We start from the raw sequence: 25,230 nt of genomic DNA on the forward strand, positions 1-25,230 counted from the left end.
AGCCAGCCGCAGGGCACACAGGGGCCGACAACTCACTCGCTCATTCACACCTAGGGACAATTTGGAATTCACCTGAAATGCATGTTTCTGAAATGTGGGAGGAAAGCGGAGGGAGAACATGCAAACTCCACACAGGAGGTTCAATGTCATGACATCAGAACACGCGCTAAACACTGCGCCGCCGTGCTGCCCCCCAAAAAAAAACACTTAAACTTATAAATCACAATGACCCAGAACTCGGAAGCTATTTTCAGAGCAGGGGGCAGCTTTGTGCCTGCGGGCACCCTGTTGGAGATCCCTGCTTACATCAATACATCACCAATTATTATGTAACAACATTGTGCACGAAATTACTTGGTACCCAAAAATATAAAAGGAGAAAAGACAATATTAACAAAAATAATATAATAACTAACAAAAAATATATAAAAGACAAAAAAAAAGAAAAAAGAAAAAAAATCAAGATTAAAAGAAGTAAAAAATAAACAAAAGAAGAAATGAAAAAAAAGAAGAACAAAAAAAGGGAAACACACATGAAAAGGAAAAAGCTCGTGTTTGGCGACGGCTTTGGAACCGACTTTTGATGGGTGGTGAGCCAGCTTTCCGAGTCGTTTCGTTTGCGAACTACATCTGACTAGCAGGAAGTGATGCACGGAGGGTCAAAGGTAATTTTGACGTATCTGTGGTAGTTTGGCGCCAGCTATTTCGCGGGGCCACAGGACGAGCTCAGCCGAAGGCCGAGTGTCGGTCCTCCAAAGAAGTTGACATTTTAACTGTTTTAAACACCGAACCCCGTCAATCGTAGTGCTGCTCCTGCTCTCATACTTTCTGGTATTCCTTTGCATTTGGAGGCCGAGGTAAGCTGCGCTGCTATGCTGCGTCTGTGGCGTAGTCAGTTCCATTGTTATCCAGCTCAATTTGTTTATTTTTTAATTTTGGCTTTCTTTTGTCCTTAGATATACTTATGTTTTTAACTTGTCTGCTGCAGCAGTAATTTCGTCAGGTGCGTGTTTATCGCGTGTTAGATAGGATGTATTCGCTAACTCGTGTGAGCTAATTAACTGCAATAGTTTACACGCCAGCATCTGTAAAGTGCGCCAGGTGATTTCTAACTTGTAATTCATTTAACACACTTCAAACTGTTATGTATGCATGTGGTTTTCTTTACATGTACAAATGTTTGTATGTTCATCTTACGTTTACATTGTTCCTTTACAGGGTGGATATTGCGAAGGCATCTCCACATATAACTTGAAGGTATGCAACCCCTTAACAATCTTGCAAATGTCTCCTAAAATTACAATTTAAGTCGTACCCATATTCAATTGAATCCAGTTGATCATTTTTTGGGAGAATATGGACGACTGTGTCTCCTTAGGTTACTAACACACTTAAGTTTTGTCACCAAATAAAGTCTGCAAGTGCTAATCCCACTCAGTAATTGAGTTGGAACACACAAAAATAGTAAGTTGTTATTCTTTCCTTGATTTCCCAGATTTGCTTCCAGAAGAATATTCAATTGTTAATCAAAGTATTTTTGTCTTGGCTTATATTTGGGGGGTTGGTGGGCATTTTTATCCTCTGTAGGTGATAATTTTATCTTCTCATTGCTCTTTTCCCCTTTTGTTCTTGTATTTTCAAAATTATTCTATAGTCTGTACAGCACTATTGGGACTTCATGTGATTAAGGGCTATACAAATAAAAATGACTTGACATGAATTTTTCAATCACATACCTGCAGATGAGTGTACCATGGGCATCTTAGCTAGAAAACCACTGGGGACAATAGCATGAGGCCTTTCTTGGTCCCAGGTCAAAGTTAATCTCTATCTGAAAAACTAACCTTGATATTTACACATAATCTAATGGTATGTCTTTTCAAAAGTGGCTATTTGGAGACAACTTTAAAACCTTGTACTTGACTTTGCCCATTTTTTTAGACATTGTGAATTGAATTTTAAGAGTTGTAAATATTTGATTTCTTTTTCCACGTTCTTTATTATTTTCATTGGCTAACCGATTTGTCAATCATCTTAATCAGCTACGACTGGTTGAAGTTATTTGGAGCCATGGTAAAGCCTGTCCTTTGTTTCAATTTAGACGTTAATTGACTATTGTAGGCTGTAGACTCTGAGAAGAAGCTGCAAATGGTCGAGAGTGTTGTCAATCGAACGGTCACAGCCCACGGCCATATGGAAAAAATGCGTCACAATTTTGTTTACTTGTAAAATGGAATTACGAAGCCAAACAGATGCATTAAAACACAGTCAAATGATGCACAATTGCTTTTAGGCAGATTTAAGTTTTTTTTTTTTTTTTTTTTAAATCTTTCAGCATTATAGTGTGTTTTGGAGTAAATAGTTTACATGGTTGGATAACTGAACTGTCGTGAATGTAATGACCAGGTTTGTTGGGAGTTGTTTCATCAGGCCTTTTTTGGTTGAGTTTGGTGAGTTTGCTTGATAGTTTATTGGTACCTTGTTTCAGATTGATTGATATTTTGTTTATTAGTACATTTTGAAATAGTCATAATACCATGAATCCCAAGAGTTTAAGCTTTCTAATATGGTGCATGACATATTTCTGTGACTGGTGACCTCATACAGACACGTCTGACCTTCTCAACTGTCTGATGGCCCGCTGTCGGAACGTTAAAGGGTCAAACCATATATAGGCTTAACGTTTTGTTTTTAGTCTGGGTGAAACGCGCACATGGGCAAGAGTCCTAGTCTTCTTGAAGTTAAATCCATTAGGCAAGAAGATGAACGCAGCGGGTATTTTGTCCGCTGACTCTTTTAAAGCTAAGGGTTCCCAAATGGCTATTTTAATGTATTTTGTCTCTAAATAGGTTATAAGTACACTACAATTCAGTTGTTTAACCACCATCTTAGCTGCAATTTGCTACCTTCCCCCATATTGATATGTTAAAACAAAGCCGACTCTCAAATCGCTGCAGGAAGCAATTAACTTAATTTGTTTAAAATAATAATAATAATAATAATAATTACAGGGAGATGTAAAGGAACCCAAGATTAAATAAAGCAAAGTACAAACTATTACTGTTTAACTAATGACAGGTTAATGATGCGTGGCCAGTCTCTTGTCATAAACATAACCACTGCCATCCAATACGAGTTTTGGATGTACAAAGAAACAAATTGTACATTGAATGTTGTTTTAAACATTTTGAGTTGGATTTTGGTGTCTAAAAAGTCCTATACAAGTTGCTGTAAATCATGATTTTGGGTGCACTAAACCTCAAATTTGGGAAGCACCGTTCTAGAGCTAGTCTTTTTTTTTTTCTTTTTTTTTTTTGAAGGCATAAGAACATAATAGCATGGTTTACTTATAATTTTCTTTCCTCAACACATCATTTTGTAAGGAAAAATGCTCGTGTCTTAATTTCCTTACAGCATCAAGTAACAATGATGGCGTCGGCAGAGCCACCAAGCAGCTTCAGCATCGTGCCTTTGCTGGAATGTTTGGAGGACACAACCGCTGGATGCCCTGAACAGACCGATGCCTACCTCACAATTGCCAAGTAATCCTTATAAGTACAGTACCCTATCGTTCAAAATTTTGGGGTTGCTGAGAAGTGTCATTGTTTTGAACATTGTTTTCGAAGGGAGATCACTGTCCTTTTTTTTTGGGGGGGGGGGGGGTAAAGATAACATGAAACCTATCAGAAATACACCCAATACACTGTGGACATGTCTAATGACGCAAATGTCTTTTTTTTTTTTTTTTTTTTTTTTAAATGTCTACATACGTCGTGCACAGTAGAGGTTTATTTCCAGCAACCGGCACTCCAGTGTTCTAATTGTAGATAGTGTTTGCCCATTGTTATAAAAGGCTAATTTATTATTAGAAAAACATTTTGCTGTGATGTTAGCGCAGTTGAAAAACATTTCTGCTGGTTAGAGAAGCCATCAAACTGACCTTCTTTTTAGCTAGTATCTGGATTACCGTATTTCCCGCACTATAAGGCACACCTAAAAGCCTTTATTTTTTTCAAAAGCTGACCATGCGCCTCATAATACAGTGCGCCTTATATATGGACCAATATTAAGTCGCAAAGTCTTGCAACTAAAGCAAGCAGCCGCCGACTAGATTTGCCCCCGAAGGCGAAGTAGTCTGCGGTATATGCTGGGATTTATATACCGGCGTTTCATTTCCTAACCAATGTGTCAATCATCATTTGAATCAGTCACTATTGGCTAAAGTTATTCGGAGGTAAAGGAGGCGGATTTTTTTTTATCATGTACAGGCTCGCATAGGCTAAAGAGGTGAAACAAAGCCTGCAATTGGCCGAAAAAGATGAATGTGAATCACAAGTTGGGTTGCACTACGGCATAGAGAAAACATGTTTTACTATTCTGTATTTGTAAATATTTTACTCTCCTGGATTTACTACACTCACGGTATTAAGAAGACCATGGCTACGTGAAGGCTGCAAGAGAACTTAGGTGAGCTATGCGGATTTATATTTTCCCGGTATCTTGTTTTAGAACGATCTTGATGTTTCTGTGATGAGTCTAATTTTAAACTAAATTTAATTCAAAGTGTTTATTGTCATATGCACAGTAAATAACCCTGTTTACTTGCACAATAAAATCCTTACTTTGCTGTCTACACAGTTGCCAGCAAAAAATTAAATGGAAACTAAGAAATGTTTGTTTGGTGACATCGTACGGGCACCGCATCCGCACGTATTTGCTTTTTTGCAAGCTTTCGGAATGTTAAGGGGGTAATAAGTTTAACTGAACTATCTGACTGTTTTTTCGATGTTCCCATTGTAGCGCCTTATAATCCGATGCGCCTTATGTATGAAAAATATAGGACCAAAAAATATTTTTGGGGTGTGCGCCCTATAACCCAGTGCGCCTTAGTGCGGAAAATACATTTGTAGGCTTGATTCAACTTTCAGAAGAAAACTTGCTTGTAAAGGTGAAACGATTGCTATTCCCTGCGAGAAATTGCCATGAACAGGTTTTGCTTCTAGAATTATCGCGAGGAAGATTTCTTACAATGGTGTGTTCTACTCCCTTCAGAACACAGCACAAACCATGCTCTAACCAGAGTAGATAGAAAAGTGGGAGGCAACACCAAGCAAGAGGGCAAATACATTAGTCGTTGGTTTGAGAAATGGATGCCTTATTGGTCCTCAACTACCAGCTTGGTTAAATAGTACCCACAAAACACCAGTGTAGACATCTATAGTGAAGAGGCAACTCAGATGCTGGCTTCTAGGCAGAGTGGCAAAGAAAAATCCATATGAGACTGGTCCACAAAAGGAAGACATGAATATGGAAAAAAAGAACGCAGGCATTGGACAACTCTTTTGATAAATAAGAGTGAGGTTTTTTCTTTTTTTTTTTGTTGTTTTTTTTTCTGGAAAACATTCTATGGGTGACCCCAAACCATTGTACTGAGTATACATCAAAGTAATAAAACATTTATTAATTATGTAATGTTTTTCAGTCGGCTTAGTGGAGAGGAAGGCCGTCAGTTTCTTCCTGCAGTTATAAAGCACTTTTCCCGCTTGGGTAATGACATCTTGGTGAGTTTTTTTTTTCCCCAAATGCAGACGCCATTCCTTCTACAACTAAACGTTTTACTAACCACCCCTATCTGATGTCAACAGAGCCATGTGACTAGTCCGCATGCTGAGTTGAGCCAGGCCGCCCTGCAAGCTTTGGGCTTTTGTGTCTACCATTCACATGTCGTCTCAGGAGTATCCGGTATGTATAGTGTACTCTTTTTAAAAAAGTCATAGGTACTAGAAAATGCATGCCTGTTTTCCAGAAACCTTTACCACAGAAATCCTGTCCGCACTTTGTTCCGTGGTGGCCAAGTCAAGTGAGAAAAACACTTGCACACGAGCCCTTTGGGTCATCGCTAAACAGAATTTCCCTGCTGATATGGTGGCGACAAAGGTTAGCTGGCAACAAATACCAACACTTTATTTTGGCAAGGCACTGTACTGATATAAACATTTCTAAGCCTAGGTGCCATCCATACTAAGCACACTGGAAAGTGTTTGGAACAAAGGAGAGGTGCAGTCAGTTGTCATGGAACATGAGGCTTTAAATGTAGTCATCAGGTAACGTTGCGATCTTGTATATGTCGGTCAACTCCTTAGTCAGAGGTGTCTGATATCTATTCCAATTTTGCAAATATCAAGCACACTTGATTACAAGTACTTTTCAAAATTCAACACATGCTTGGAGCAGACCATGAGGTTGGGCGCAAGCATACAAAACAAAAGCAGTATCTCTTTTAAGCTGCTTTAATTCCTGACTTCTATCGAGGAAGTCAACCCAAAGGATTAAAAAACACTACTGGAAAAAAAAAAACTACACTTATGTCAATATTGTTGTTGATGAATTTGAATTTGGGCACAGATTACCAAACGACAGCCTGTATCAGGCCCACCAACGGATTTAATCCGGCCCGCGAGACGATGTTAAGAGAAGCAAAGGAAAAAAATGAGCTGCTTTTCATCAAACAATAATCTGCAGCTTTCAACATGTCCACTGGATGTTGCCATAGACACGCGCCATTCCAGTCCACCCACATTAAATATACACTGGAGATCAAAACTAGATGGCAACTTACACAAACTTGAATAATTTTGGCATAATACTATCTTAACTGTTCCACGGTTAAATTACATTTTATTTTATTTGTATCATGGTGCTACAACACTTTTTTACAAAATGCCTAAAGTCATTTCACAAAAAAAAAAATCAGAAAACTCACTGATCAAAATTGGAGAACACACTGATCAAAATGAGAGAAAAACAATGATTAGGCATGGAAAACAATTCTCAAGGTTACAACAGCCATCTTTAGTAAGTGTACATTCCTCTGCAGTGAATAACTTCAGGACATCTGCGACTGTGGGATAGCACTAGTCTCTCACACTGTGTGATTTTGGTCTATTCTCCTTCCAGCCATCTCCACAGTTTCGTATTGTAGTGGATTTTCTTGACCAACTTTGTCCCCAAGGATTTTTAAGACACTGGGCAAGACCATGCCATGAATTCAATGTTAAACAGCAAGACACTGTATGGAAAGACAGATTCTTACCATGTTAAGCACTGAACTCTGTAGCAATTCTTGCTGCACGGTGAAACGATTACCCACTGACATCCAGTGCATTGACCTTTCCTCTTTCTTTTGTCTTCCGTGGACGACCAGCCTTCTTGAGTGACTTGAGTGAGTTTTTAGCTTTGTAAACAGTCAACAATCTTAATATCAGATTTGGAATGATCGACTTGTCTTGCCATGGCAGATAGGACCATTCCTTTTGTTTTCATCTGGACAACCTGCTGTTGTAATGTAGATATAATTATCTTTGGACACCATGTCTCAAAATGGCCGAATCAGAGATGTATAAAGATAGGTGGCTATTCCTTTTGAAACACTTATACAATGCCAAAATACTTTGTAAAGACTACTGGGCGCCCATAGAACAATTTGTTAGGGAATTCTTTTGGTTCACTTCCACCTTTAGAGCAACCGGTAAAAGCTTTAACTATTGACAGTACTAGTCAATGGGTAACCAGTAAATCTGATTTTAATCAAACTACCCAACTTCACCATAGTTATTTCTGTAATTTTATTTTTTCCCTCGCCTTTCTAGATTGCTAGAGCAGGCTCCAGCTCAGATGAGCGAGTATGCTGTGTGCTGGGCCAAGCTCGTCATCCCCCTGGTGGTGCACTCGGCCTCTAAGGTTCGCCTTCGGGCGGCGGCTGCAGTTGAGATGGGTTTGCCTTTGCTCTTGAAAAAACAGATGGAAGTAGCTGCCATCGTTGAACCTTTGATGTCAACGGTGGGTAACTACCTTCAAAATGTAAAATGATCTTCACTATTAAACAACACATGAAAATTATGCTGTTATTTATAGAAACTTATTCCAGAGCTCCAGAAGCTTTTCATGTCCAAAAATGAAACAAACGTTCTCAAGCTGTGGCCATTATTTGTCAAGCTTCTTGGGAAGGTATGGTGTTAATTTTTTTTTTTTTTTTTTTCTTGCAAGATTGTTAATGTATTTTAAAAAATACAAGGAATAAACAGAATGTATAATATACAATTGTTTTAAACCAATTGACAAAACCATTACAAGTTTTAAGAAATTCTGAAAATTTTACAAGCTCCCCTTTTGGGAAGTCTGGTAAAACGCCCTTATCACACACCCCTTAGCTTTAGCTTCAAACAATTTTGGGAGGGAATGGTACCAGTCATACTGTATGTATTTGCTTTGTTATGTTATGGAACTTAAATTCTTACAGAGGAGGCTGCAAGAAAAGGAAAAGTCCAGAAGCAGGAGTCGTCTTTAGTTTGGTGGAAATAATATCAAAAAGTGGAAGTACCCATGATATTTTCTTAGCGGGTTAAATATTAGAATTTTGTTGTCATCAGTTCTGATGTTATAAACTATTTTACCCCTGCTCTCCTATATAACGAGCAACCCACACTTAAAGTTCTATTTTATGTATTAGAAAATGAATTATACGCGAATAAACACAATAGTTCCCTTCACCATATAATCTGAAAAGGGAATAGTGGGAGAAGTGGGTATGTGAAAGACTGAGTAATGGGATTGGTCTTTTCACTCTTTTTGAAAAGAAATGTTTGATATGTTGATGACAGAAAACTCTTAATCCCATTAACACTTACAGCTTTTGAACCCACTTTGCAAATGGATCCCCCCCAACACTGTTTCAGTAAGTCTTGTTTCATCAAGTGGGGTTGGCTGATGAGGCTCTAAACATGGCAATCATGCTCAATATCTTTGTTACGCTGAGACACATCAACATCATTTGAAACGGTGATAACTTGGATTGTCTTTTCCCTTTAAATATTTTAAAATCAGTGGTGTCAAAAGGGAAAAAAAATAACCGATGTTATTGCTTGTGTTAATCAAAGTCGTATCACTTGTTAAATGATGTTTATTTGTATAATGTGGTTTAAGTTGTTGTTCACAAATTTGATGTTTGCTCCTCAGGTGCTCCACCGAGGAGGTCCGTTTATTAACTCTTTGCTACATCTGGAGGAGCTCGGCTTTCGCAGTTCCTCTCCGACAGTCAAGAAAATCGCCTTTATTGCATGGAAGAGTTTGATAGATAACTTTGCTCTTAATCCTGGTCAGTGTTTTTTTTTTTTTTTTTACTTGTCATTTTATTTGTTTTTTTATTTTTGCCAATCCCCTTAAAGCTCTTAACTGCAGTGTTCTTTCTTTCAAGATGTTCTTTGCAGTGCGAAGCGAATGAAGCTACTCATGCAGCCCCTCATGTCAATCAGTATCCGGACAGAGGCGCTGATGCTTACTAAGGTGGAGGTGTGGTGGTACCTAGTGGTCCAACTTGGACCAAATTTATCGCCCCAGTTCGATATGGTAAAAAAAAAAATTATTTTCCCCCTCAAAGTTTCTGATTTATACTCTATAGTAAGGACTGGTTTTGGCATGTTCAGGTGTCACTCCCGCTGTTACAATTTACAATTGGATCGGACGCCAACTCAGCCCGAGGTCATAATGGCATTGCGACACCCAGCACACCAAAATCTGGTATGGTCTAAATAACATTTAGTTGATATATTTTTTCCTCCACAGAAAAACACATCCAGTAGAATATTGTTAGGTTAACATATGTACTCTTTAAAAAAAAATCTGTCTTTTTTTTTTTTTTTTTTTTTTTTAACAAGATGATTTTCATTTATAAAAGGTGCTGGTTTAATTTGATATGGTTGTGTAGACCTATGCTGTTAGGCAGAGGGAATCAAAACTATGGAACTAGTTCTAGGTTTGATAACTGGTAAGAAACACCAGAGATTGGTATTTTGATTAAATGTACAAGACAATGGAAAACATTTAAAAATTAATTGCAGCGAAATAACACTCCTATTTGGTTTAAGGTGTTAAATTAGTTATTCCAAATTGAGTTATTCTTTAGTAATCCTGTTTTATTTTTCTTGACTGGTTATCCACTCTAATTTCGGTAACAAACCGTTCAGTCGAAAAATGTATGTTTGTGCATAGATTTTTACTCGCTGGACAAAATGGCTACGTTCTGTGAAGAGCGCTATGGCAAGTGACACAGTAGGAGACATTTCACAGGATGATAATGCTTTTTTTTGGCCTAGAAAGGTCACATCATTTCAAAGTCGCCAAAAGGGCCTGAACTATTCATTGGACGGTGATAGTAATACTTTAGTTGTTGAGAAGGTCAATGAAAAGCTTAAGCTTCAGTCTTAAATGTTCAGGTCACATGAACACGCAATAAACAGTTTCTTTTTGTCATCACCATTTTAAAGAAAATTGAGGATCAGCATTGTTTACCTTCAACTAGTTTAGTGGTCTACAACCTAGGCAAAAGCTTACGTCAGCCTAACATTGGCTATGCGACGGTATAGAAACGTTATATTTCTCTCTGGCAAAGTGACAATATGTAGCCTCAAATACTATGATAACTTGCCTTAGAACAGATGTAGGCATCCTTATTAACCTAATCCACATTTAGTTGGTGCTGTGGTCGACTATTCTAAACGTAGCTTGGAAAAGGACAAAAATACCCTCCATCGCCCAACCTCTCAGGATACCTCGTATGAAATGTGCATGTACGCCATGCACAGAGTTGGTACATTTTAAAGTTTAAAATGGAAGAAAAAACACAAGCCAACAAAAACTGACGAACATCAATGGATTCCTACGAATGAAAGAACTCTTAAAGCGTGAGCGTATTGGGTATGCTACGCACAGTGTGATTGGCTAATTGCGTTTGAAGGTGGGGCTTAGCCATAAATTAATTCATACCACGTCATTGATGCAAAGTTCTATGATAAATTAGAATCTTGTTTGATTCCTGGACAAGCTCTCCACTCGGATCAGAGATTTCCAACTGTCTCGGGAATAAGGAATTTTCCCAGAAGGGGAAAAAAATCCTTTCAAAAGCCAACAAAATGAATATATTTTAAAAGAATAAACTTTGACAACGGCGAGCAGCCTGCGGCAACATAAAGGGGTAACTACATGTAGCCAGAGCTAGTTATAATAACTTGTAAATCTACACAGAAATTGGAAAGTTAACAATATGAAAATCAACAGATATGTTCAATATTTAAAGGTGATCTAAAATTGTATTTGTTATAATCCATTATCACGACCAATGTTTTCTTAATCCACAATCTCACCAAATCTGATTTAATCACACGTCACCTATTGGAGTCAAAAGGTGGAGATTGTGTTTTTCAATTTCAAACGTAAAGTATCTTGCTAACGGTTGCCATGATAATGGCAGGTTCTGCCTTTCTTTCTACACTTACGTGCATGTTTTGCCCACAGCAAGCAATGATGAAAGACTATCAGCATTCTCTGATGTCTCTGTCTTACAAAACTTTGTTGAAACAGGAAATAACAAATAATTGTTGTCTGGTAAAATAATGTATTTAATTTTTTAATTAAGTTATATGATTAATTTATAACTACAATATTTTTCCTATCAAATATAAATATTTTATTTAAATGCCAAATTATCCTTTTATTTATTTATGTCATGGTTTTGAATAATTCTTTTTCTTTTTTTTACACCAGGATTTTCACCCAATACATCACGACTGAGCCTGAACTCCAGTGCACAGCTCTCCTCTTTCCTTTCCATTAAATTGCTGGGCCTGGAAATGCTTCTCCACTACTTCCTTGGATCTGAAGTGGTTTCCGTGACGACAGAGCGCAAGATAGTCTTGGCTCTTGGTGGGGGACTGCGCTTTACTTTAATTACTTCGAATAATAAATGTCTGAGGAGTCTTATACTTAACTACGAAATTCAAGTGTCCATGAAAGAAGAAAAAAACTGCAGTAATACTACTACAGCATATTTAATTTTTCTTCAACTACATCTTTTAATTCCTTGGTTCTAGAGCCTTTGAGGCACCCTCTCTTGACCGGAGCTTCCTCCTTTAGCAAACACGCTGCTGTGCTTATCTCCAACATCAGAGATGCCTTCTGCTATGTTGGAAAGGATGCCTCAGGTATGTGTATGTTTTAGGACTCATTTTAACATATTCAAAAGCCAATTTAAAACTAAACTAAATGTTATAAAAACACCTCACAGTAAAAAAAAATGATACTTAAACATAGTAGGGAAATATTACTTTTAATTATGACTAAACCTTCATCAAACTACAAACGTGTAATGTCTTCCATGGTTGTAAAAATCAAGATTTATTAAAAAATGTATGGAATCAAAACAAATGAATTCCTTCTTGAACGCTTGATTTAACTTGTTTAGTAATTGGAATTGCTATTCAATTTTTCATTGACATTTTTTAACCATTGGGCATCTGTCTTTAAATATTTATTTTCAGATGCCATTTTGGCACTTTTATGGGATCATCTTGTGCATTATGTCATGGTGACCATCGAGTCCGGTAAGTACATTGCGTTTTATTGATAATAACTGTACAACAAAATTGCAAATGTGTCTTCAGGGCGGGACCATTCACAAATTTCATTATTTAACAGGAGAAAATTGTCAATCTAAGCTGAGTTCCCTAAAATGTTGGAATCAAAAAGAAAAACAGATGAGTCAAGTCTAGTTTATTTGTATGGCCCTTAATCAGTCTCAAAGGGCTGCACAGACCACAGATTATTGCAAACCACAGACTATTGACACTATGACACCAGCCCCTCATCTAAAACCTACATGAGGGCAAATGATACACATATTATCAACATAAATATAGGTTACCCATATGCTATAGAATAGAAGTGTGTTTTAAGCTTAGATCTAAACATTTCCACTGAGGTTGCAGATCGAATCTCAGGGGTAAGAGCATTCCACAACACCGGGGCCCAAATGGAGAACGCTCTCGAACCTGCGGCTCTCTTCTTGGCTCTTGGGCTCAATAATAGACCAGACTATTCTACTTGCGGTTGATAGTCCCTTACAACAATGCAAACTTTTTTTATTTTGCGAGTTTTTTATTATCTTGAACGTGAACAGGTAAAATTTTCTTGTATCCACTGTATTTTCTGCACTAAAATACTCCTAAAAATGTGTATTTTGTGATTCCATAAACAAGGCGCACTGCAGTACAAGGCACATAGAATTAAAACTACAGTAAGGATACAAATTGCACTACATTTGAATAAGTATATTTGTGCATTGATTGATCAGTCGAAATACATCGCTGATCACAATTGCAAAAATTAGATGCAACTGGAATCCGACTCGGTTTTTGACAGGGAGAGCGACCCTATACACTAGACTATGAGGGACACAGACAACACATGAAATGGCATTAGGGTTTTTGTCATCATCACACTATCTTTAGTCACGGTACTATGTTGTTGACGACGGGGTTTTTTGGGGGGGGCCAGGTGATAAGAATATTGTCAGGCATTCAACCGGTCCGAGGTACAGAAAAGGTTGCGGGCCAATGAAATAGTTTTTTTTTAATTTTTTTTTTTTTTGCGTCGACCTGCAATGTCTTTACGAAATGCACGCAATTCTGAACTGAATGGAGAGTCACTGTTGGAAGTAATTTGGCCTTTCTGAAAGGTATAAATAAACTCACTGTCTCACTTATTCAACAACTTTTGTCACCTAAAATAAATGAATTTAGCTGAGAATATGTGAAACAAAATTTTATACCAATTTTTAATCACTTTGTTTTCTCATTTCTCTAACATTTGTATCTAGTACCGTGGCTAAAAATAGTGTAATATAGAGACAAGACGTATTCCCTTTTCCTATGAAAGCCATGTCCCGTGAGGCTTGGTGGTTGGGATTCGGCGCTATTACCGCTGCCATCTGGATTTGATCCCCATTGCCGCTGTTGTATTGTAATACAGTGGGACCTCGCTACTTCGCCGTTCCACGTTCGCGGGTTCAGAGCTTCGCGGGTCTAAAAAATAATAATAAAATAAAATAATAAAAAATATATTTATTTTTCAGGCATTTGCGTCGCTATTTCCTGGTTCAACGTTCGTGGGTTCAGAGCTTCGCAGGTCCCAAAAAAATAATAATAAAATTATATATATTTTATCTATTTAATTTTTTAAGCATTTTTGAAGGGGCGTCGCTACTTAGTGGATTTTCACTTTTCGCGGGTGGTTTTGGTCCCCATTAACCGCGATAACCGAGGGATTACTGTAGTGGTTAGCGATAAAAATCAATTATTGCATTAATAGATAACAAGATACTACAATCAGTTTCCAATTTTGACTTTATATAAGGTGCACAATCAATTTTGAGCCTGGGGGTTTAGGGGTGCACCTTGATAGTACTGAAAATTTGATACTTTTTTTTTGTCTAGCTTTCATTTTTAAACATTTGTTTTTTCAGTTGTCCTGTTGTACTTAAAGGAAAATTCCCAAATTAAAACATACTTATACTTATGTATACTTGTCTTCGTTTTGCTAATGACTTAACCTACATGCGCCTCTTTGTAGGGAAAGTTGGTTTATACCTTATTTTTCTGTGTCAATGTTTTTGTGGCCCCCCACACAAAGAGGAGGGTTCTTCAATTAGTAGTTCCCTCCCACGTGACGCCACATAGAGCACTCCTGATTGGGTCCGGGTTTTTAGTCGTCACGGAGTTGGATGGAGAGACCACATCCTTTCCGCCTGCCCGGCTCACTGACACCAGATTCATCAGTTTAAGTCTGAGCGTTCAGTAGATTGCTGCTTTGATGAGAAACGACCACTGAGGGTTCTTACCCGATGATGATCTTCATCTGTCATGTGACTGTAGTAAAAACTTTTTTTGTGTTTGATAATAAACTGTTTGTGCAGGAAGTAAAAAGGATCGGAACGGCTGTGATGTTCTGACCATCACGCTTCAAGCCCTGCAGACGATTGTCCTGTCGGAGGCCCTTCCTGCAAACAAAGTGCTGGTGTGTTTGCCTTCATAACTAATGTCATGTTTATTTGTATAGCCCTCAATCACAAGGAGTCTCAAAGGGCTGCACAGACCACATATTATTGCAAACCACAGACTATTATTACACCATCTCCTGATGTAAAACCTACATGAGGGCAAGAAAAAAATCAAAAACCTCAACATGAGGAAAATGAAGAAACCTTGAGAAGGGACCGCACATAAGGTAATCTCCCTTCTAGGATGGCCAGGTTGCAATGGATGTTGCAATAACAAATAATACAGATATTGTCAACATGACATGTAGGTCATTCATAAGCTATAGAATCGTTTTTCAGGTCTAGATTTAAACGGTTCCACTGAGGTTGCCCGAATGGAGAACATTCTCAAAACTGCGGTTCTCCTCTTTGCTCCTGGGATCACTCGTACATGAGCATTTTCAGAGCGAAGGCTCCGGACCTGAACATAGGAGGGAATTAAATCTGAAAGATATGAGGGAGCAAGTCCATGCAGGGCAAATAATACCTAATTGAAGCATGTAATGCTGAAGGGGGAGAGGGACAAGTTTTGAACCCTGCAGAACACCACAGGTAACACTAAAGGGCTCAGATGTCATTTCACCATACAGACGCTGCCCTACTTACAAACGAGGTTCCAGACGATCGTAAGTTGAATTTGTTCGTAAGTTGCTTCAGTGCTATATTTTGTTTAAGGCTTGTATAATTAACCTGTATTGTTTTATATTAAAAACATTTAATAAAATAATATGCTCTGTAGAGATAAAGTGAAGTCTAACTTGAAAGATGGCCTTCAAGAGTGGTAGAAAGCAGGCGAAAAAAAGCAATGCAACCATTTTCTCAACCACATCAATCTTATTCCATTTCAAAAGAAACGTCTCGCCTCTTCTTTACACTTTACACCAACCATATTGAATGTACGCACGAGATATTAAACATGGAATTCCCTCGTTTAAAGTGTTATTATTAATTGGAAATCAGTCTTTAAAATGTTACGTTGATGTGATTAAAACCTAGAAAATAGGCGGCTTTTAGTAAGGATGTTGCTCTTTGGTGCATTCTTTGGTGGCCTACCTACAAAGCATCAAATAAAAATGCTGTGCCTTGGCAAAGTCAATTTGTAATTGTAAACGACGAGCTTCTCACTGTATATTGTCATTTTTACAGGTTCTTTTTGAGAGCACTTTGAAGGGCCTCTCACCACGCGTCCTTGGCTCTGCCTCATACCAAGTGGGCAAGATGGACGTGTTAAATGTGAGCACAAAGTCCTTTTTTTTAATATACAAATATTGCCATCTTTGAGACAACTGTCCGTTTAATCGCAGGGAACTCCAGGACTCTTCCTGATTCAGCTCCTTTTTGAGAGTAACATGCTGGCAGCCTACATAGAAGACATCAGGTGAGTTATTTTTTGATTACCACAATTTTTATGTTTCCCCAACTGGAACAAGAAAAGCGAGGTTTACACCTTGTTTGAATCCACGAGAAAATCATGCTTATCTTGTTTTTTATACTGAAACTTGACTGGAAAACGCTGGTTTAACGGAAGTGTTGTCAAACATGTATCAATAATTTTGTCAGATGTTAACTTTCTGCAACGCTTTTGTGTGTAAGCTACATGTATCAACAATTAATGTGGACTGTATGGTTATCAACTTGGTAATTAATATTTAAAAGCTGATTTTAAATAGAAAGTTTTTAAGGTCTGACCTTTTCAAAGTGTCCGTAATGGCTTCCCCTATAAATCAACCGCTTTAGAGATTTTGGCGTTTTTGGGAGGGATCCAACTTGTGATAAACAAGGAAATGGGTATCATATTTTCTGGGCTATAACGCACACCTTAAACCCCCAATTTGACCAGAAACTTGAACTGCGCCTTAGAGCCCGGTATATACCGAAGAATACGGTGGATAAGATTGGAAATGCATGCAATAATTAGTTATCCATTACCGTGCAAGGTTTTATACCGTGTTGGAAACATTATTGTGCAATGATTTTTCAAATTTATAAATACCGCTAAACTAAATTGCAGAACATTGCATACAACTGGGAATTGAACCAGAGTACTAGCCTTGAGAGTGCTGACATTTTACCACTAAACCACCAGCGGTATAAATGACATATGACTAGGAATCAGGCAGGGCTCCTGCGGATCCTTTAAAGTCTTAAAATCCATTGGGTATATTTTTCCCAATTTAAGGCATTAAATGTCTTTAATCCAATTTTTGAAAGTCTTATGTGAAAATGTAAAACAAATGTATATTTGTTTGAACTAAAGTTTTAGAAACATTTATCGATTGTCCTTTTTATAATTTTTTGCGGCAACATCGCATGACCACAATAAAAGAACTATGGAAATGGTGACGTGTTGTCAGTTAAGCCTTTCAAAGCAGAAAATTGGCTGTCTGATAAGTCTTTCCCCATGGCTAAAAGCTGTGCCTGGTAGTCATTATGAGGCTTGATCTTTTTTGTGCTACAAATATTGTAAACTCTGGACAATGAGAGTCAAGGCATTGGAGTTGCATATGCGAAGCGCAAAACGCGTAATTTCAGAATCGAGTTGCCAACAGACACCAGATATTTCCCAGATCTGTTCGTCTCTTACACCATGCACCCACTCGGACGCCTGATAACAACCGGGGCAGCAGCAGCATCACATGTTCGGATGTTTGGCAGTAAGGCTACGGCAAGAGCGGAGGTTCTGTAGTCTTTGAACACCGTGATGAAACATACCATTTAAGTCAAATGTGCAAGTTGGAGACTTATTCCTATCAATGTTCCCCGAATCTGAAATTCCCCACTCATTTGCATGCGGTTCTGACTAAACTGCCTACGTTAGCAAGTTTGGACACGCTGACGGAAAGGCTGGCACTCTGATGGCACAGCTGATCACTAAATCAATCACGCAAAGGAAGCGATACAAAGACAAAGTGCAAGAAATTGCCACAAGTGGAGGAAGACTTTTTGAAAATTTGCACACAAAAGCTATAGTCAACGCCAGCACATGGCTATACAAATTTTCTTTGTCATAGCATGTGTTTTAATGATGGTTTGGTCACAAATATAGCAGTGGTATGTTTTATGTTAACATTTTAGAATGCACCAAAAAGTCGTTTTTCATGCATCATGAAAAAATGCCTCATGCATATAGCAGAAGTGTTAGTTTACCTACACATTTTGACTGAGAAACCCTGATGTACTGTAAACGTATTTTTTTCATTTGTTTTCCATGTTAAAAACTTATGAGTTTTATGTTTTTCAGAGAGCAAGTTTTCAACTGAACCAACATGTCGTTTAAAAAAGATAAAGTAAACATTTGTTTAAAATTGCCTTGAATGTGTTTTTCTCCAATTATTTTTTTTTTGTCGTCTTGCTCTTAAATTTGAAATCGAAAGGAATAAAAATTCTTAAATCTAAATTTCCTTAAGCTGTAGGAACCTTGTCAGCTGATTTCATCACATTATTTTTACTCATGTTGCCAGGAAAACTGATTTGCATAGCAAACTCTGATTATACAGTCTCTGCACTTCTTTACCAATAAATATTAGAGAATGGAGAAAACGAGTATTTCAGCAAAATGCTATACTAGCCATATGTACGCATACATATTAAACAGCTTATTCAGACAGGTGAAAAGGTGAAGAGACTTTTTAACCTGCTCTTTATCGGAATGCAAATTGGTGTCATAAAGGGAAAAGTTCTAATGAAATGTTATGTCATCAGTACCACTGGTGGTCTAGTGGTAATATTTTGTTGCTCTCATCGCCACCACTATATTTAGTTTAGCGTGCCATTGCATAGTGTTTTGTGAATTTGGTCAGCTCGCATATTATTGCATTGCATCAATATACACTGTACAAACTTAACTTTACTGTAGTCTCGATTTCATGCGCGTTATTGTTCACTGTGGCCCATGTGTGAAAAAAATACAATACTATCTTTAGGTGTTGCGCCATATATTCCTATTTCAATGCGGAAAAGACGGTAATTGCATTTGTTTTTTCACTCAAATTTGTTTTTGTTATTTATATGTGCAGGTTTTATAAGTGCTTCCAGACACTGGTAGGCTGTAGCCTCTCAGGGCCCACCTCCCCGCTAGCGTTCACTGAGGCTGTGCTTGGTGCTATTGGCCGCAATGTCGCCACCATGCAGAGCAAAGAACACCTGCTAAGGATATGGAGTGTCGTGGTTACACCTCTCACGGACTCAATTAATCAGGTATAGAAGGAAATAAACATGTCATAAAGCTTTGTGTAACTGTTGCGTACCCAGCACAAGATTGATGCTGGGTTTCTCGCTCGACAAGTGTGCACTTAGGTGTCGCACGCTCCGGCGCCAAAGCGTGCACTACGGTGCTGTCGCGTTCAGCTTTGACTTTACTCAGTCCCCCACATCAAATTAATTGGCCAGGCTCTGGGCTGGTTTGGTCCTTTATACTCGTGGGTTAGATTTTTTTAGGCTCGTTCTTACCTCTATTTGTCACTATGGTGGTGTCAGATGAAGCGTCACTGCCCCCTACTGGTCGCACCCAAGAGGGCAGCTCTGTTTACAATAGTGGCTTTTTTTGCATTGCCTCACTGAGAAGTCCCTCAAATTTTTTTAATGAGAAGTTATCAATGATAGAAAAAAAAACATAATGCACCAAATTATTTAGTAATTAGTAACATGTTTTTCATGGGATCCCTGAAAAACACATGAAATATACATATCCGGAGATCTACAAAAAAATAAGTAACGTATTTTCCGCACTATAAGGCGCACCTAAAAGCCTTTATTTTTTTCAAAAGCTGACCATGCGCCTTATTTATGGATCAATTTTAAAATTGCAAAGTTTTCCAACTAACTTGCAGCCGCCGACTAGATTTTCCCCCGAACGCCAAGTAGTACGCTGTGTATGCTGGGATTTATTTACTGGCGTTTCATTGGCTAACCAATGTGTCAATCATCATTTGAATTGATCACTATTGGCTAAAGTTATTCGGAGGTCAAGGGGCGGATCCTTTTTATCATTTACAGGCTGGCATTGGCTTAAACGGCAAAACAAAGCCTGCAATTAGCCGAAAAATATGTCAATCATCAGTTGAATCGATCACTATTGGCTAAAGTTATTCAGAGGTCAAGGGGCGGATCCTTTTTATTATTTACAGGCTGGCATTGGCTTAAACGGCGAAACAAAGCATGCAATTGGCCAAAAAAGATGAATGTTTATAGCACGTGGCTGACGGCATAGAGAAAGCATTTTTTTCTATTCTGTATTTGTAAATATTTTATTCTCTTGGATTTACTACCCTCATGGATATAAGAGGACATTGGCTGCACATTATTATGAACACAACGACTTCGGTGAGCTACTCCGGGTTTTATATTGTACCTGTATCTTGTTTCAGACTGAACTTGATGTTTCTGTGATAGGCGGGGCAGATAATGGATGGAATGGATTGTCTATTTTTAAATTAAACTCAATTCCAAGTGTTTATTGTCATATGCACAGTAAAGTTGCGAGCGAAAAAGAAAATAAATACTAAGGAATGGTTGGCATTTCTTGAATCCCAAGACTTTAACCTTCTGAATGATGGAACGATGCATTTGAGTGACATCGTACGGACACCGCATCCGCACGTGTTCTCGACACGTATTTGCGTCTTTGCAAGCTTTGGGAATGTTAAGGGGGTAATAAATTTGACTGAACTATCTGACTGTTTTGTCGACATTCCCATTGTAGCGCCTTATAATCCGGTGCGTCTTATGTATGTCAAAAATAGGACCAAAAACTATTTTTTCGGGGTGCACCTTATAGTGCGGAAAATACGGTAATATGGGGGTTCATGGCAACAATTACTAAAATTTAATTTATCTTACCTTAAATGAAGTGTGCTGCAAACTAGGGTATTTGATTAGTGTCTCAGTCCATTTTTTTAGCTTCAATGCATCCATAAGTATCTTTTTCTTTGATCGGGAGTGTCCGCCGGGACCCTGTAAAACTTAATTTTCGATCACTAACGTTTTTCTCAGAATCTGGCACACAAATGCACAACACCACATTTTAACACCTAACTAGCAGAAACAAAAGCTGGGTTTCTTCCAGGTTTTGACCAGCGTGGACATTCTTTTGCCTCCAGGTTAAACCCCGCCCATCAAATATGTCACAAAGTTTACAAACAAATGAAATTGTGTATAGTAAACATCTTTGACACATCACTACAAACAGTGGTTTGCGAAACTATTTGGCCCTCTTGAACTTTGACCTTTTACCACATTTCAGACTTCAAACATCAAGATATAAAAAGTGTAATTTATTGTGAAAAATCAACAAGTGGGACACAATCATGAGGTGGAACACACTTTATTGAATATTTAAAAAAAAATTAAACAAAAAGTGGGTGTGCAAAATGATTCAGCCCCATTGAGCTAATACTTTCTAGCGCCACCTTTTGCTGTGATTACAGATGCAAGTCGCTTGGGGTATGTCTCTATCAGTTTTGCACATCGAGAAACTGATTTTTGCCCATTCCTCCTTGCCAAACAGCTCGAGCTCAGTTTGGTTGGATGGAAAGCGTTTGTGAACAGCAGTTTTCAGTTCTTTCCACAGATTCTCAATTGGATTGAGGTCTGGACTTTGACTTGGCCATTCTAACACCTTGATATGTTTTTTTGGTGAACCATTCCATTGTAGCTTTTGCTTTATGTTATGGATCATTGTCTTGTTGGAAGACAAATCTCCGTCCCAGTCTCAGGTCTTTTGCGAACTCCATCAGGATTTCTTCCAGAATGGTCCTGTATTTGGCTTCATCCATCTTCCCATCAATTTTAACCATCTTCCCTGTCCCTGCTGAAGTAGGCCCAAACCATGATGCTGCCACCACCATGTTTGACTGTGGGGATGGTGTGTTGAGGGTGATGAGCTGTGCTGCTTTTACGCCAAACATAACGTCTTGCATTGTTGCCAAAAAGTTCGATTTTGGTCTCCTCTCTCCAGAGCACCTTCTTACACATGTCTGGTTTGTCTCCCAGGAGGCTTGTGGCAAACTGTAAACGACACTTTTTATGGATATCTTTAAGAAATGGCTTCCCACTTGCCACTCTTCCATAAAGGCCAGATTTGTGCAGTATACGACTGATTGTTGTCTTATGGAAAGATTCTCTCACCTAAGCTGTAGACCTCTGCAGTTCATCCAGAGTGATTATGGGCCCCATGGCTGCATTTCTGATCAGTTTTTCCTTGTATGAGGTGAAAGTTTAGGGGACGGTCTGATCTTGGTAGATTTGCAGTGGTCCTTCCATTTCGAAATTATTACTTGCACTGTGCTCCTTGGGATGTTTAAAGCTTGGGAATTTTTTTTGTATCCAAATCCAGCATTAAACTTCTCCACAACAGTATCTCGGACCTTTCTGGTGTGTTCCTTGTACTTCATGCAGATGCATTTATACACAGACTTCATTACACACAGGTGGATTTAATTTATCATTGTTAGACATTTAGATCAACATTGAATCATTCATAGATCCTCACTGAACTTCTGAACAGTTTGCTGCACTTAAAGTAAAGGGGCTGAATAACTTTGCACACCCACTTTTTCGTTTTTTATTCGTTAAAAAAGTTTAAAATATCCAATAAAGTGTGTTCCCACTTCATGATTGTGTCCTACTTAATATTGATTCTTCACAAGAAATTAGTTTTATGTCTTGATGTTTGAAGTCTGAAATGTGGAAAAAGGTCACAAAATTCAAGGGGCCAAATGGTTTGCAGGCCACTGTATGCACAATCGCCACAAAACTTTTGGACAGCTGGAATAAGTTGTCTTTGATGTCGTATATTGGGTCAAATGACACAAATAGGGGCCAAAAGCATCTTATTCCACACCGTTAAGAGAAAACGTTGCAAGGTTTGGTCGCTTTATCCCGGGTTTCTGCTGTACATTTTTGATTTGGTAAATAACATGAATGAACTTAGTTGAATATTCTTATGTTAAATGCAGCAACCACATTTATTTGCATAATGACGTCGCTCCTGCTTTCCACCGCCAATTTGATTAATCACGAACACCCTGTATACTGGGCTGTTGGTTTTTTCACTGGGCATGTAAACTAAATTCTGATCCCTGTCACACTTCTCCTTGCTTGTAAATGCAGTAAGTCAAGACAATGTTAAAGGAGTGTGGACAGTGATGCCTATAAATCAGATCACAAAATAAATCTCACTAGAGTAATATTTTCATGAAAATCCACAATGGTTTTTCCTGACTTGGGGGAGAGAATTGTGTGTCTTTTGAATCCTAAGTGTTTCCATTCTTACTGCAGTCAAACGAAGTCAACCAAGGGGATGCCTTGGAGCACAATTTCAGCGCGATGCATTCAGCCTTGATCTTCCCCATAACTCATCTGCTGAGTGACCCGCCTTTGCAGCAGGTTTGCATATACAAACACTTACCCATCAATTTTTTTTTTGTCAATTGTCACATAATTACACTCTTCTTTGCAGGCAGCTCAGAAGTCCTTACTATCCACTTGGTCCAAACTTTACAAAGTTTTTGCCCGCTGTTCGGCGTTAGTGGTTACTGCTGAGGAGAATATCTGCTGTGAGGAGTTTTGTGTCAAGATGGCCGCCACACTGGATAATAATGCCCTAGCAGTAAGAACATTTCTGTCTTTTTTTAACTCAAACTCATGTTTATGTATTAGGAATGGGCTGTGATAAGTTTAAATTTTAGTTGACACTCAAATTGGTAAAAGACATTTTTTGAACTTGCAAAGAGCACAGGGAGAGACGTCTTCAGATAAGGAATTTGCTTCCCCCTTCTCCAGCCCTCCCCTAAGCTACTTTCATTAAATCTTCAAAGTTACAAAAAACAGATAAGCCCCAAGGGGTGTGAAATCAAAGAACAGCAACATGATTGGCCAATACCGACAATGGCACAAAAGTCAAAACAACAAACATTGCGCAATAATAGTCAAACATAAGAAACTGGCATCCTTTGACATCACCTTTGAGATGTCCCATATTAAAAACAGAATACCCTTATCACACTGGTAAGAGATTCTGAGATGGTATGATAACTTTTACCAAAAATATCCAGGTGTCAAAGCTACCATTGAGTGCACGATTATACTTTTTCATGCGCAGTGGCTGCTGCCCACTATTCTTGGATTTTTTGTTCTTAAAAGAATGGGATGCAAAAATGCAATAAGTTTTCAGAAGCATTGAAGCATCAAAAAAAAAATCGAAAGGCTTTGTCGTAGCCCTTCAGTGAGTATCAAGCATCTGGGATTTTTTTCAGTATGAAAAACTCACAACTAGATGGCCACAAATATTTAAAAAAAAAAAAAAAAGTCATATCCTTTGTCAGAGCAGGTGGTTGAACAGGACTAAAGTGTTACACAGCAGACTTAGAATGACTTGGTTTTCCCTGCGGTTTCAGTTTTGTATCATAGCACTATTTAGTGTCCGATGAACATACAATAGCTGGGAGATGTGCACAAGCATTTTGCTCTAGGTGTTTAGTAGTCATGATTTTGCACCACCGCTCAACTAAGACCTAGTTCCAACATAAGATCAGGGTCAGTTGTTGGTGACTCGGAAAAACAGACCTGAATTTAAAAAAAAGCACGAATCAAAAAGTGATACAAATTAAATCTCATGAATTGAATTTAATACTGGAAAATGTATATGTGAGAGTTAAGAATGATAAGTATTAAATTTAAAATAGTTAACCAAAGTGATACAAATTATATTCGATAAAACTTTCACAACTACTTATACTTTGGTAATTCTGTTTATTCATGATTTCAATCGATTAACTTACTTAGATTGACGTGACAGGCCTAGTTGCATTATAAAAAGAAGTTTGTCTATCATTAATAAACAGATTCTTAAATATTATGAGGATCACAATATTGTCAGGTCGGTTAGCCACTGATGTTTTAACATCAGTAGGGCCTGACTCAGAACCTTAAAATCCCATTTTAAAATATCAATTTGCATCATTTTTTTTTCTGTTCCAGGTTCCATCAAAATTGACAACCTTTGCTTGTATCCTTCAAGTCATGGTTGAATGTGTGGACTTTTCTCCCTACACACCAAAATTCCAGCAAAAACTCAAGTGTAAGTTTGCCTACTTTTTTAAACGATATGAGAGACCTCCTGTTTGATTTCTGCCCTGGGAATCACTTGTGTGGTGTTTCATTTCTTTGGTATATTTTTACATTTCCTTATATCTTGTACCAGTGATAGTTATTTCTGTCACCCTGTATAAAGGATTGGAGGAGGAGAATATGCATTCTAATTTGTTGTGCCCCAACCTTTTCTGTACCACTGACCGGTTTGATGT

General features: G+C 38.1%; 1 protein-coding gene across 1 annotated transcript in view; it reads left to right on the forward strand.

Moving 5' to 3' along the window:
- Positions 1 to 693: 693 nt before the first annotated feature.
- rif1 (replication timing regulatory factor 1) overlaps positions 694 to 25,230 on the forward strand; it is a 41,254-nt gene continuing 16,717 nt past the window's right edge. Inside the window, exons 1-22 of the mRNA XM_088352291.1 lie at positions 694 to 857; positions 1,219 to 1,257; positions 3,415 to 3,542; positions 5,483 to 5,561; positions 5,646 to 5,742; positions 5,807 to 5,937; positions 6,010 to 6,104; positions 7,650 to 7,839; positions 7,915 to 8,007; positions 9,016 to 9,154; positions 9,254 to 9,405; positions 9,483 to 9,576; positions 11,599 to 11,757; positions 11,925 to 12,035; positions 12,372 to 12,434; positions 14,804 to 14,904; positions 16,073 to 16,159; positions 16,231 to 16,304; positions 18,943 to 19,123; positions 23,204 to 23,311; positions 23,385 to 23,534; positions 24,905 to 25,004. Of these exons, the coding sequence (XP_088208417.1) occupies positions 3,427 to 3,542; positions 5,483 to 5,561; positions 5,646 to 5,742; positions 5,807 to 5,937; positions 6,010 to 6,104; positions 7,650 to 7,839; positions 7,915 to 8,007; positions 9,016 to 9,154; positions 9,254 to 9,405; positions 9,483 to 9,576; positions 11,599 to 11,757; positions 11,925 to 12,035; positions 12,372 to 12,434; positions 14,804 to 14,904; positions 16,073 to 16,159; positions 16,231 to 16,304; positions 18,943 to 19,123; positions 23,204 to 23,311; positions 23,385 to 23,534; positions 24,905 to 25,004 (2,320 nt within the window). The 5' untranslated portion in view covers positions 694 to 857; positions 1,219 to 1,257; positions 3,415 to 3,426. The remainder of the gene's footprint in view (positions 858 to 1,218; positions 1,258 to 3,414; positions 3,543 to 5,482; positions 5,562 to 5,645; positions 5,743 to 5,806; positions 5,938 to 6,009; positions 6,105 to 7,649; positions 7,840 to 7,914; positions 8,008 to 9,015; positions 9,155 to 9,253; positions 9,406 to 9,482; positions 9,577 to 11,598; positions 11,758 to 11,924; positions 12,036 to 12,371; positions 12,435 to 14,803; positions 14,905 to 16,072; positions 16,160 to 16,230; positions 16,305 to 18,942; positions 19,124 to 23,203; positions 23,312 to 23,384; positions 23,535 to 24,904; positions 25,005 to 25,230) is intronic.

This window comes from Urocampus carinirostris, chromosome 14 (assembly GCF_059441175.1).
Source record: "Urocampus carinirostris isolate Australia breed hairy pipefish chromosome 14, RoL_Ucar_1.0, whole genome shotgun sequence".
In the NCBI taxonomy this organism is placed as follows: Eukaryota; Metazoa; Chordata; class Actinopteri; order Syngnathiformes; family Syngnathidae; genus Urocampus; species Urocampus carinirostris.